The sequence below is a fragment of the Budorcas taxicolor genome, chromosome 12 (assembly GCF_023091745.1).
Source record: "Budorcas taxicolor isolate Tak-1 chromosome 12, Takin1.1, whole genome shotgun sequence".
NCBI lineage: Eukaryota > Metazoa > Chordata > Mammalia > Artiodactyla > Bovidae > Budorcas > Budorcas taxicolor.
The window spans coordinates 731,847-746,573 of NC_068921.1; the positions used below are offsets into that span (position 1 = coordinate 731,847).

The 14,727-nt window shown below is 41.0% G+C and overlaps 1 protein-coding gene across 1 annotated transcript; it reads left to right on the plus strand.

Annotated features, from left to right (window-relative positions):
• Positions 1–209: 209 nt before the first annotated feature.
• Positions 210–4,083, plus strand: PCDH20 (protocadherin 20). The gene is made up of 2 exons (XM_052650346.1): positions 210–341; positions 1,360–4,083. The coding sequence occupies exons 1-2, from the start codon at positions 210–212 to the stop codon at positions 4,081–4,083; spliced, it is 2,856 nt and encodes a 951-aa protein (XP_052506306.1).
• The last annotated feature ends 10,644 nt before the right edge of the window (positions 4,084–14,727 follow it).

Below are 14,727 nucleotides of genomic sequence, written 5' to 3' on the forward strand. Positions count from 1 at the left end.
AGGCCGGGTCTGGACGTGCCCACGTCCGGAGCAGGAAATCACAACCGTGCCCCAGCGCCCGCACGCCTTTCTGGCCTCCAGGAGCTGCTGTCCTTGATTGACAAGCCGGGGACTACTGGCTGAAGTTCCCCCCGCGATTTGCATGCCCAGAGAGGGAGTGTCCTCTGCCGCCCTCCTGCGCCGCCGCGCAGCCCGCAGCCTCCCGGGGAATGCGAGGCGGCGGGGATGCGTGCGGCTTGCGGGCCGGGGCAGTGAGCTGGAGTCGGGCGACCTGGCGCCCGCGCCCGGATATGGGGAGTCTCAGTCGTCCTAGCAGCAGCGCCAGCCACGGAAACCTGCCGGTAAGGGTTGAGGTCCAGGAGTCCCGCGGCCCTGACAGGGTGCAGCACCGTGGTGGGGTTCCTACTCCTTCATGTTTTTCAAACCTTTTTACCTTATTCCAAACTTCACGGGAAGGTTGAGGGGAGAGAAAGGGAGTTTAGGATAATGTCTCTTCATTTTAGCAAGGAATAGGCAAGTCCTTGGATAATGAGAAGTTTCTGAAGCACGAATGGAAGGAGACGAGGTGAAAGGGGTTAGGGTGTGCTCATATGGCTTTAAGATAGAGCGGTTTCTGCGGCCGGCATCTGGCTTTGACTGTCTACTGCAACTGACGAATTGTTTTTGCGTTTCATTTTCCGCGTTTGCTACTCTTTCCCTAGGGAGGGGGATTAGTGAGAGCTTATCATGGGGTGGAAATCCAGATCTTTTCGATTTGATTTTAGGTACGTGTTAAAACGAAGATCAATTCTTCAGACCTAAAGCGTTTATTTAATAGAGTAGGGAGCCCGAGGGGCTAGAGTTTCTATGTTTTTATTGTTGTTCTTGTTGTTGTTGTTATCGGTCTCATAGCAAGGAATGCAAGACATTTCGCGTTCCTGGGACCTTGGCTGTAGAAATATTTCAGTGGGAAAAAATAAAGAGCCCACTTCTCGGTCCCCTCCACTACCAGCCCCCTCTCTCCCTGTGACCTACCCTGCCGCACGGTGCAGTCCCTCCACCATACTTCCCGGGGTGCGTGATAGTTTGGGATTCTGAACGTTTACTGAGTGAGGGTGATGTGGAACCCGGCGAGAGCCGGGGTGGGGTTGCGGTGCAGAAAGTAAACAGAAAATAAGTTTTGGGCACAGCTTTGCCGCGCAGATCTCTCCCTTGCAGCAAGTTTCCTCTTAACCCTGTTTTGACTGGAGCCTTTGCCTTTGAGAGTGGGGATGGAGCCGGAAGGAGCACGCGTTCTGACTCCAGGTTTTGTGATTCTGCGTGTTTGTAACAAGCCTTCTCTCCCCCCACCCCCGCCCACCCCCCTTCCGCCCCATTCAGCATCTGCTTCTGTTTTTCCTCTTCGTGAGACCGTTCAACTGTCTGGCGAGTTACAGCCGGGCCACGGAGATTCTGTACAGCCTGAACGAGGGGCTACCGGCGGGGGTGCTCATCGGCAGCCTGGCGGAGGACCTGCGGCTGCTGCCTAGCGCCGGGGGGCAGGACCTGCAGTCTCAGTCGCCTCAGCACAGCGTCGCCGAGAGGAACCCTCCTCTCTCCTTCAGCCTGGCCTCCCAGGGGCTGAGTGGCCAGTACGTGACCCTCGACAACCGCTCAGGGGAGCTACACACTTCTGCCCAGGAGATCGACCGTGAGGCCTTGTGTCTTGAAGGAGGCAGAGGGACTGCCTGGGGGGGCAGCATTTCCATCTCCTCTTCGCCTTCGGCTGACTCTTGTCTTTTGCTTCTGGATGTCCTAGTCCTGCCTCAGGAATACTTTAGGTTTGTGAAGGTAAAAATCGCTATCCGGGACATCAATGACAATGCCCCGCGGTTTCCTATTTCCCAAATATCAGTTTGGGTCCCAGAAAATGCACCTGTAAACACCCGGCTGGCCATAGAGCATCCTGCCGTGGACCCAGATATGGGCACTAATGGTGTTCAGACCTACCGCTTGCTGGACTACCATCATATGTTCACCCTGGATGTGGAGGAGAATGAGAATGGGGAGCGCACCCCCTACCTAATTGTCATGGGACTGTTGGACAGAGAGACCCAGGACCAGTATGTGAGCATCATCATAGCTGAGGATGGTGGGTCCCCACCACTGATAGGCAGTGCCACCCTCACCATTGGCATAAGTGACATTAATGACAATTGCCCACTCTTCACAGACTCACAAATCAACATCACCGTGTATGGGAATGCTACTGTGGGCACACCAATTGCAGCTGTTCAGGCTGTGGACAGAGACTTGGGAAACAATGCTCAGATCACCTACTCTTACAGTCAGAAAGTTCCACAAGCATCCAAGGATTTATTCCATTTGAATGAAAACACCGGGGTCATTAAACTTTTCAGTAAGATTGGAGGAAGTGTTCTGCAAACACACAAGCTCACCATCCTTGCTAATGGACCAGGCTGCATCCCTGCTGTGATCACTGCCCTGGTGACTATTATCAGAGTCATTTTCAGGCCACCTGAAATCATCCCTCGTTATATAGCGAATGAGATAGATGGTATTATTTACCTGAAAGAATTGGAACCTATTAACACCCCAATTGCATTCTTTACCATAAGAGATCCAGAAGGTAAATACAAGGTAAACTGCTATCTGGAAAGTGAAGGACCATTTAGGTTATTGCCCTACAAACCATTTAGTAATGAGTATCTTCTAGAAACGACAAAACCTATGGATTATGAGCTACAGCAATTCTATGAAATAGCCATAGTAGCTTGGAACTCTGAGGGATTTCAAGTTAAAAAAATGATTAAAGTGCAACTTTTAGATGACAATGATAATGCTCCTGTTTTCCTTCAACCCTTGGTAGAACTAACCATTGAAGAAAATAATGCACCCAATGCCTTTTTGACTAAGCTAGATGCTACAGATGCTGACAGTGGAGAGAGGGGCCAAGTTTCATATTTTCTGGGACCTGATGCTCCATCATATTTTTCCTTAGACAGTGTCACAGGAATTCTGACAGTTTCTACTCAGCTGGATCGAGAGGAGAAAGAAACGTATAGGTACACAGTGAGAGCTGTTGACTCTGGGAAGCCACCCCAAGAATCAGTAGCTACTGTTATTATCACAGTGTTGGATAAAAATGACAACAGCCCTAGGTTCATCAACAAGGACTTCAGCTTCTTTGTGCCAGAAAATTTTCCAGGATATGGTGAAATTGGAGTGATTAGTGTCACAGACGCCGATACTGGGCAAAATGGATGGGTTGCTCTCTCCGTGGTGAACCAGAGTGATATTTTTGTCATAGACACTGGAAAGGGCCTGCTGAGAGCTAAAGTCTCTTTGGACAGAGAGCAGCAAAGCTCCTATACTTTGTGGGTTGAAGCCATCGATGGGGGTATGCCTCCCCTCTCCTCTACTGCAAAAATCACAATTCTCCTTCTAGATATTAACGACAACCCGCCTCTCGTTTTATTTCCTCAGTCTAACATGTCTTACTTGTTGGTGTTGCCTTCTACTCTCCCTGGCTCACTAGTTACAGAGGTCTACGCAGTTGACAAAGACACAGGCATGAATGCTGTCATAGCCTATAGCATCATAGGGAGAAGAGGGCCTAGGCCTGAATCCTTTAGGATTGACCCTAAAACTGGCAACATTACTTTGGAGGAGGCATTGCTGCAGACAGATTATGGGCTCCATCGTTTATTGGTGAAAGTGAGTGATCATGGTTATCCAGAACCTCTCCATTCCACAGTCATGGTGAATCTATTTGTCAATGACACTGTCAGTAATGAGAGCTACATTGAGAATCTTTTAAGAAAGGAACCAGAAATTAGCATAGAAGAGAAAGAACCACAGATTTCAATAGAACCAACTCAAAGGAAAGGTGAATCCGTGTCCTGTATGCCCACATTAATAGCTCTATCTGTAATAAGCTTGAGTTCTATCACATTCTTAACAGGGATGGGCATATATATCTGTTTAAGGAGAGAAAAGAAACACCATAGGGAGAATGAAAATTTGGAAGTACAAACTCCATTAAAAGGAAAAATTGACTTGCATATGAGAGAGAGGAAACCAATAGATATTTCTAATATTTGATTTTTTTTTTTTTTTTTGCTGTGGAATAGTAGAGATATTTTCAACTGATTTTGGGGATTTCTCACCACCAAAACAAGAATGTGGATGGCAGTTCAAATAAAGGACATCTAATTTATAACTTGTACTATATTGTAAATAGCTGTTTACAGGTTTTTTAAATTCAAAATCAGAAGTTATAATATGTGTACAGAAATTTTTAAATGAAATTGTTACTAACAGTTATGGAGCTGTTATTTAGAAAATCTTGGACATGATTAGTAGCTTTCATACACCAAGCAGATGATTGTTAAAACCTAGGAGTAAGGTAAGAAAATGTACGTTGCATTTTTTGTCTAAAAAGTCCTTTAACCACAAGAGGGCTTCGACTACTCCTTTGCAGGGAACTGTTTTAAGGTATTGTACATGACAGTTGTACATGAAATTAATGAAAGAGTCTATTTTAAATATATTGTTTTTAACATTAAACAAAGATGAGATTAAATGGGACTTCACCCTACTTAAATATATGATTAAAAATAAAATAAATGCATTTGTAAACAGAATGTTTATTACCTCACAAATGCATCTTGTATAATTTGAAAGAGAAGGTATCTTTAATTTGGAAAAGAAGGCATCTGTGAAGAAGCACAGTTCTTTTTTAGCAAGGATAAATATTTTGCCATGTGTTAAAGATCTGATGTGCTGAAGAATAATTCACTTTCTGTGTACTCTTGTGGCTTTCTATTTGCTTTACCACTGCATTTACTGTTAACACAGGAAATTCTTTCTTACAGAAAATGTAACTAGAAGTTATGTCCAAGAAAATCAACCAGAAGCAAAGATATGTTTCAATCCTTAGTTGCTTAATAGGTGTTTATGACATTTTGATGCTTTCACAACTCATCAGTAGTACTTTATATTTGGGCTTTGTATTAGATCTTATATACTTAAATTCAAGTGTTACATAAAAAAAAAAAGAAATCTTAAAATTATTCTAGAAGCTGGTGGACACTATCTGCTGTTTTAGCAGGACCTTTTCTATGAGAGTTCTACTTATCGTTTTGTTGTTGTTTAGGTTTGTTGGCTACCATTTCTGGCTTCCTTTCTTTGCCTTTGGATTAGTTCCAAGAGTTTATTTGTAAGCCCAGCAGCAGACCTCTTTGATAATTTAGCTTTTACTAAATGCTTTGCAGTGAAGCAAGCTGGTTTATCAGTGATTGATCACCCTCACTTCATTGTGTGAGCTGGAAATTTTATTTTATATGAGAGCTATAGCAAAATTATCTGTGTAAACAATGAATTTGTTAGCTTAAACTGGATCATTCTACTTTTTGGCATCGTGTGTTTGTACTGTACCAAAAGTGTTTATATGTCTGCAAATTAAAGGTATATATTTTCATAATTTTCTCATTTTTACTGTTTTATATACATGGGTTTGTTGTTTTACTGAAGTGCCCGTTAATGGCATTCATCTGCTTTTAAAGATCAATGTGAGTAAATAGTAAATATTATGTTATGCTAAAATTTACATTCTACTAATTTATTACTTAAATAAACATTGGGTAAATTATTAAACATATGTGTAATTATAGACATATATATATGTGTGTTTGTGTGTGTGTGTATATCATAGACAAAGACTATGGTTATGTACTTGATAGTTCATATGAAAATTTATAGCCATGCATGTGTGCATGCATATTTATTTACTATGACTTAGAAACAATTATAAACATTCATTTTAATTGCAAACCCTCTATTGACTCTGTTATAAACTTCAAATTTAAAATAAAACGTTGCAAAAAAATAATTGAATACAAAAACTTAAGATCTTTTGAATATGTATTAACTCATTTTCTTATTTTTAATTTGACAATTAAATAAGTAAGATAATAAGATATGAAACAGTAGTGCTTGCTGCAAAAGGGAAATATACTTTTATTAGAAATTCCTTTTGTTTGAGAGCCACCTGAGCTAAGAAACGAAGATCATTTACCTCCCCAAACTTTTCAATCATAATTGATATAGCCCTCCAAACTTCATTTGTAATTAATATAGGGCAAAGGAGGAAACCATTCTCCACCAGTTATTTTTATATCTATTTCTCTTTTTTATATGAAGGAACTTCATGTGAAACAACTAGCACCGTTAAAAGAAAAAAAAAAAGTCCTCCACAATTGCAATGATTGAATTATCAGTATAAATTACAAAATACTTTATTCACTTCTGAATTTGAAGAGGTTCATGTGTTTGAGGACATGGATTTCATCTCTAGCATTAAAAAATGCGTTTAACATTAATAAAAGAACATATTTCGATAACTCCTTGTGCCAGGATTTCCTTTACAAAAACATTTCATTCACACTAAAAACATTTATAACAAGAGAAGTAAATTAAGCTCAAAGAGAAAAGTCTCTTTTTACTAACACCTTGTGCTAGAATGGTTGCCAAAATGTATGCTAATCATGTCAATGTTGCTAGTTGAGCTGGCACAAAAATAAATGTTCCATTCATTAAAAGCCCTAATATCCGTTTAACAGTTTGAGGACCAGTGAGTTTTCTTTGCCCAATTTAATGAAGAAGATTGCTCTGATCTTTGCATTGCCAAATCCATTCTTATACTACAGAGAAAATTGTTCATTAATTTGGATTGGGAAACTTAAAGCAACAAAGCAATTTCAGCTACAAGGAAGGAAGCAGTTTGCATTACTTGACTGTTTAGATGCCTTGACCCTATTAAAATAAAAATTAAAATTAAAAAAAGGTTTTCTTGGCAGTTATGCTTCCATCAATGGTAGTTAAAAGGAAAAGGAAAAAGAAAGTCTTCTTTTAAAACAATTGTGTTGAATACATGTATTAAAAATAAAATCCAAAGCTTTGTCATTTTGAATGCTCTGCATGTGTTTTACATAGACACCAGGCATAATCTTGCCTATGAAGTAGCATCACTGAAGCAATATTGTGTGTGCTAAGTCATTTCAGTCATGTCCAACTCTGTGTGACCCCGTGGACTGTAGCCAGACTCCTCTGTCCATGGGATTTCTCAGGCATGAATACTGGATTGGGTATCCCGGTTCCTTCCCCAGGGAATATTCTCAACCTAGGGATGGAACCCATGTCTCTCATGTCTCCTGCATTAGCAGGCATGTTCTTTACCAATAGCACCACCTGGGAAGCAATACTAGGGACAGTGCATAAAGTGGACTTGACTGCAATAATACCTATGTTTAGGATTCTAATTTATACAACTAGAACATCTCAATTGACAATTGCAAAAAGAGGGAAAATACAATCCTCTCCTGAGCTTCTGGATACTCCAGTTCTAATCTATCTCAGCACAGAGAACTGAGGTCCTGACCTGTGGCAGAAAAAGAAGAAAGTAATGAAAGGACAGTGTTGAGCATATGGAGCTCTTCAACTCATTGGACAGTCTCAGCTGACAGACAAGGGACACAGATATCTGAACATTGTCCTCACTCTGAGGGAGATTTGCTCACTGTAAGAAAGCAGTCAGTGCTACCAAATACCATTTTGTTGATTTGTACAATCTCTGCCCAGCAATGTGCCTTTAGAGTATGAGTAGTCAACAAATATTTATTGAAAGGAAGAGGATTGACAGTTATGCAAATAGAAGCAAAAAAGAAAAAAATCAATCTGTTAAAAATAAAAGTAATTCCTGGGCAAAATACCCATTGTAATTTTTTTCTAGTTATTTATAGTTCTGATAAGAAAAGTTCATGAATAATTTTCAGATAATATGTATGTGAACACCTACAGTCTATAATCATTTTTTAAATGTCAGTTATTGTTGGTAATTGTTCTTAAAATACTAGTACTTTTTCCCATGATAAAATTCTAAACTGGAAATGTATTCCATTAAGGATACAAAACAAAAGTGAATGAACTTAAAGGCTTAGCCCACTGGTGTCAAGAAGTAGGAAGACTGCAATGGCTAAAAAAATAATCAGTCATTCATATCATACTTATTTATTTCAGTACTCTAAATGTTATGGGCTTAACTGAGAACAAGACAGAGTCCCTTGATGACTTTAGATAATGTTGTGAAAGGCGAACAAGTAAAACTTCAATCTGAAAAGAACAGCATTATATGGGATAAATGCCTGTTTCCAGAATATCAAGTGAACAGGATCTAACACAATCTTGGGAAGTCTCTGAGAAAGCTTCCCAAAGGAGGTTATTTCTAAACTGGACACTCTCAGGAAAGATGATGTCTAACCTGAGTATTAAAAGGAGAAGTTAGACAGGGGAAAGTGGGCAGAAGAGAGAAGGGTATTTGAGGAAGAAGAAATAATGTGCAAGGCACACATGTCCTAGTGAGCACATCATGACTTTTTATTGGTGTTGTTCAGTCGCTAAGTCTTGTCCAAATCTTTGAAACCTCATGAACTTCAATAAGCCAGGCTTACCTGCCCTTCACTATCTCCCAGACTTTGCTCAAATTCATGTCCACCGAGTCAGTGATGTCACCCATCTCATCCTCTGTCACCTCCTTCTCCTCTTGCCCTCAATCTTTCCCAACATCAGTCTTTCCAATGCGTCAGCTCTTCATATCAGGTGGCCAAAGTATTAGAGCTTCAATGCCAGCATCAGTCCTTCCAAAGAATATTCAGAATTGATTTCCTTCAGGATTGATCTCCTTGCTTTCCAAAGGACTCTTAAGACTCTTCTCCACCACCACAGTTTGAAAGCATCAATTCTTCGGTGCTCAGTCTTCTTTATAGTCTAACTCCCACATCCATATATGCCTACTGGAAAAATCATAGCTTTGACTATATGAACCTTTGTTGGCAAAGTGATGTCTCTGCTTTTTAATATACTCTCTAGGTTTGTCATAGCCATTCTTCCAAGGAGCAAGAGTTTTTTTTTTTTTTTTTAATTTCATGGCTTCAGTCACCACCTGCATTGATTTTGGAGACCAAGAAAATGAAATCTGACACCGTTTCTACATTTTCTCCATCTATTTGCCATAGGGTGATAGGACCTGATGCAATGATCTTCATTTTTTAAACGTTGAATTTTAAGCAAGCTTTTAACTCTCCTCTCTCACCTTAGAAAGTTCCTCTTCATTGTCTCCCATTAAAGTAGTATCATTTGCACATCTGAGGTTGTTGATATTTTTCCTGGCAATCTTGCCTCCACCTCGTGATTCATCCAGTCCATCATATCACATGATATACACTGCATATAAGTTAACTAAGCAGAGTGACAATATACAGCCTTTGAGTGCTCTTTTCCCAATTTTTGAACCAGTCCGTTGTCCCATGTCAGGTTCTAACTGTTGTTTCTGCCTTTCTTTGGAATTGGAATGAAAACTGATCTTTTCCAGTCTTGTGGCCACTGCTGAGTTTTTCAAATTTGCTGGTGTAATGAATGCAGCATTTTAACAGTGTCATCTTTAAAGATTTGAAATAGCTCAGCTGGAATTCTATCACCTCCACTAAATTTGTTCATAGTAATGCTTCCTAGGGCTTCCCTGGTGGTTCAGAGGGTAAAGCATCTGCCTGCAGTGAGGGATACCCAGGTTCAATTCCTGGGTCAGGAAGATCCCCTAAGGCCTACTAAACTTCACACTCTAGGATGGCTACCTCTAGGTGAGTGACCACACCATCGTGGCTATCTGGGTCATTAAGAACTGGTCATACAGTTCTGTGTATCATTTTCACCTTTTCTTAACCTCTCCTGCTTCTGTTAGGTCCTTGAAGTTTTTATTCTTCATTGTGTCCATCTTTGCATGAAATATTCCCTTGGTATCTCCAGTTTTCTTAAAAAACAATCTCCAGTCTTTCCCATTCTATTGCATTCCTCTATTTCTTTGAATTGTTCACTTGCAAAGGCTTTCTTATCTCTCCTTGATATTCTTTGGAACTCTGCATTCAGTTGAGAATATCTTTCCCTTTCGACTTTGCCTTTTGCTTCTCTTCCTTTCTCAGCTATTTTAACCCCTCCTTAGATAACTGCTTTGCCTTCTTACATTTCCTTTTCTTGGGCATGGTTTTAGTCACCACCTCCTGTTCAGTGGTATGAACCTCTGTCCATAGTTCTTCAGGCACTCTATCTATCAGTTCTAATCCCTTGAATCAATTTGTCACCTCCACTGTATAATCTTAAGGGATTTGATTTATGGCATACCTGGTGACCTAGTGGTTTTCCCAACCTTATTGACTTTGAGCCTGAATTTTGCAATACAGAGCTGAAAAAGGAGCTTAATTTTGCCATAATGATTTGAGCCACAGTCGGCTCCAGTTTTTGTTTTCGCTGACTGTATCAAGTTTCTTCATCTTGAGCTGCAAAGAATATGCTGCTGCTTCTACTGCTGCTAAGTCACTTCAGTTGTGTCCGACTCTATGCAACCCCAGAGATGGCAGCCCACCAGACTCCCCTGTCCCTGGGATTTTCCAGGCAAGAACACTGGAGTGGGTTGCCATTTCCTTCTCCAACGCATGAAAATGAAGAGTGAAAGTTAAGTCACTCAGTCATGTCCGACTGTTCACGACCCCATGGACTGCAGCCTACCAGGCTCCTCCATCCATGGGATTTTCCAGGCAAGAGTACTGGAGTGAGGTGCCACCTAATCCATCTGATTTTGGTATTGACCATTTACTGATGTCCTTGTGTAGAGCCATCTCTTGTGTTGTTGGAAGAGAGTGTTTGCTATGACCAATGCATTATATTAGCAAAACTCTGTTAGCGTTTACCCTGCTTCATTTTGTATTCCAAGGCCAATTTTGCTCATTATTCTAGGTATCTCTTGATTTCCTACTTTTTCATTCCAGTCCTCTATGACAGAAAGGACATCTTTTTAGTTCTAGGAGGTCTTGTAGATCTTCATAGAATTGTTCAACTTCAGTTTCTTTGCCATTAGTGGTTGGGGCATACACTTGGATTGCTGTGATGTCGAATGATTTACCTTGGAAATGAACAGAGATCATTCTGTCATTTTTGAGACTGCAACCAAGTACTACATTTCAGACTCTTTTGTTGACTACAATGGCTATTCCATTCCTTCTAAAGGATTCTGGCCCACAGTAGTATTTATAATGGTCATCTGAATTAAATTCACACATTCTAGCCCATTTTAGTTCACTGATTGCTAAAATGTCAGTGTTTACTCTTGCCATCTCCTGTCTGATCATATCCAATTTACCTCTTTTCATGGACTTAACATTCCAGGCTCCTATGCAATATTGTTCTTCCTATCATCAGACTTTAATTCACCAACAGATACAGCCACAGCTGGGTGTTGTTTCCACTTTGGCTCAGCCTTTTCATTCTTTCTGTACCTATTTCTCCACTCTTTCTCAGAAGTATATTGGACATAAACTGACCTGGGGGGGGGGGGGGTCATCTTTCAGTGTTAAATATTTTTGCCTTTTCATACTGTTCATGGGGTCCTCAAGGCAAAAATTACTGAAGTGTTTGTCATTCCCTTCTTCAGTGGACCACGTTTTTGTCAGGCCCTAAACGCGGGGATTCAGTTCAGTTCAGTTCAGTTTCTCAGTCGTATCTGACTCTCTGCAACCCCATGAATCGCAGCACGCCAGGCCTCCCTGTCCATCACCATCTCCTGGGATTCACTCAGACTCACGTCCATCGAGTCCGTGATGCTATCCAGCCATCTCATCCTCAGTCGTCCCCTTCTCCTCCTGCCCCCAATCCCTCCCAGCATCAAAGTCTTTTCCAATGAGTTAACACTTTGCATGAGGTGGCCAATGTACTGGAGCTTCAGCTTTAGCATCATTCCTTCCAAAGAAATACCAGGGTTGATCTTCAGAATGGACTGGTTGGATCTCCTTGCAGTCCAAGGGACTCTCAAGAGTCTTCTCCAACACCACAGTTCAAAAGCATCAATTCTTCGGCGCTCAGCCTTCTTCACAGTCCAACTCTCACATCCATACAAGACCACTGGAAAAACAGCCTTGACTAGATGGACCTTAGTCGGCAAAGTAATGTCTCTGCTTTTGAATGTACTATCTAGGTGGGTTATAACTTTTCTTCCAAGAACTAAGCGTCTTTTAATTTCATAGCTGCAGTCACCATCTGCAGTGATTTTGGAGCCCCCCAAAATAAAGTCTGAAACTGTTTCCACTGTTTCCCCATCTATTTCCCCAGAAGTGATGGGACCGGATGCCATGATATTCATTTTCTGAAAGTTGAGGTTTAAGCCAACTTTTTCACTCTCCTCTTTCACTTTCATCAAGAGGCTTTTAAGCTCCTCTTCACTTTCTGCCATAAGGGTGGTGTCATCTGCATATCTGAGGTGATTGATATTTCTCCGGGCAATCTTGATTCCAGCTTGTGTTTCTTCCAGTCCAATGTTTCTCATGATGTACTCTGCATATAAGTTAAATAAGCAGGCTGACAATATACAGCCTTGACGTACTCCTTTTCCTATTTGGAACCAGTCTGTTGTTCCATGTTCAGTTCTAACTGTTGCTTCCTGACCTGCATACACATTTCTCAAGAGGCACGTTAGGTGGTCTGGTATTCCCATCTCTTTCAGAATTTTCCACAGTTTATTGTGATCCACACAGTCAAAGGCTTTGGCATAGTCAATAAAGCAGAAATAGATGTTTTTCTGGAACTCTCTTGCTTTTTCCATGATCCAGCGGATGTTGGCAATTTGATCTCTGGTTCCTCTGCCTTTTCTAAAACCAGCTTGGAAGTCAGGGAGTTCACGGTTCACGTATTGCTGAAGCCTGGCTTGGAGAATTTTGAGCATTACTTTGCTAGCATGTGAGATGAGTGCAATTGTGCGGTAGTTTGAGCATTCTTTGGCATTCCCTTTCTTTGGAATTGGAATGAAAACTGACCTTTTCCAGTCCTGTGGCCACTGCTGAGTTTTCCAAATTTGCTGGCATATTGAGTGCAGCACTTTCACAGCATCATCTTTCAGGATTTGAAACAGTTCAACTGGAATTACATCATCTCCTCTAGCTTTGTTCGTAGTGATGCTTTCTAAGGCCCATTTGACTTCACATTCCAAGATGTCTGGCTCTAGATTAGTGATCACATCATCATGATTATCTGGGTCATGAAGATCTTTTTTGTACAGTTCTTCCATGTATTCTTGCCACCTCTTCTTAATATCTTCTGCTTCTGTTAGGTCCATCCCATTTCTGTCCTTTATCAAGCCCATTTTTGCATGAAGTGTTCCCTTGGTATTTCTAATTTTTTTGAAGAGATCTCTAGTCTTTCCCATTCTGTTTTTTTCCTCTATTTCTTTGCATTGATCACTGAAGAAGGCTTCCTTATCTCTTCTTGCTATTCTTTGGAACTCTGCATTCAGATGCTTATATCTTTCCTTTTCTCCTTTACTTTTCACCTCTCTTCTTTTCACAGCTATTTGTAAGGCCTCCCCAGACAGCCATTTTGCTTTTTTGCATTTCTTTTCCATGAAGATGGTCTTGATCCCTGTCTCCTGTACAATGTCAGGAACCTCATTCCATAGTTCATCAGGCACTCTATCTATCAGATCTAGGCCCTTAAATCTATTTCTCCCTTCCACTGTATAATCATAAGGGATTTGATTTCGGTCATACCTGAATGGTCTAGCGGTTTTCCCTACTTTCTTCAATTTCAGTCTGAATTTGGTAATAAGGAGTTCATGATCTGAGCCACAGTCAGCTCCTGATCTTGTTTTTGTTGACTCTATAGAGCTTCTCCGTCTTTGGCTGCAAATAATACAGTCAATCTGATTTTGGCGTTGACCATCTGGTGATGTCCATGTGTAGAGTCTTCTCCTGTGTTGTTGGAAGAGGGTGTTTGCTATGACCAGTGCATTTTCTTGGCAAAACTCTATTAGTCTTTGCCCTCCTTCATTCCACATTCCAAGGCCAAATTTGCCTGTTACTCCAGGTGTTTGTTGACTTCCTACTTTTGCATTCCAGTCCCCTATAATGAAAAGGACATCTTTTCTGGGTGTTAGTTCTAAAAGATTTTGTAGGTTTTCATAAAACCGTTCAACTTCAGCTTTTTCAGCATTACTGTTTGGGGCATAGACTTGGATAACTGTGATATTGAATGGTTTGCCTTGGAGATGAACAGAGATCATTCTGTCATTTTTGAGATTGCATCCAAGTACTGCATTTTGGACTCTTTTGCTGCCCATGATGGCTACTCCATTTCTTCTGAGGGATTCCTGCCCGCAGTAGTAGATATAATGGTCATCTGAGTTAAATTCACCTAGTCCATTTTAGTTCGCAGATTCCTAGAATGTCAACGTTCACCCTTGGCATTTCTTGTTTGACCACTTCCAAATTAAAATAGGTAAATTTATATTTAAAAAATGGAAGTGTACACATACTGCAAATAATAAAGAGACTTGTGCCATATCTGAAGGTTAATATTTTACACCAGGTGTAATGGGAAATTTAAGGATTTGACCAGGGAATGTGTGCTTTTAAAAGACCACATTGTCCATGTGTGGAGCTTGTATTGAAGAAGATTCTGGAAACTGGCTAGAAGGAGTAGGAGTAGGGACAAGTGAAAGACAGGGCCTTAAAGTAAGCAATATAAAAAGCATATACAGCATGCTGCTGCTGCTGCTGCTAAGTCACTTCAGTCGTGTCTGACTCTGTGGGACCCCATAGATGGCAGCCCACCAGGCTCCTCCATCTCTAGAACTCTCTAGGCAAGAACGCTGGA

What these genes read in the sequence shown, in the direction of transcription:
- PCDH20 (XM_052650346.1), top strand. Translation starts at nt 210, where the DNA reads ATGCGAGGCGGCGGGGATGCGTGCGGCTTGCGGGCCGGGGCAGTGAGC. An exon ending in CCAGCCACGGAAACCTGCCG is followed by an intron (nt 342 to 1,359) that starts GTAAGGGTTGAG and finishes CGCCCCATTCAG; the next exon opens with CATCTGCTTCTGTTTTTCCT.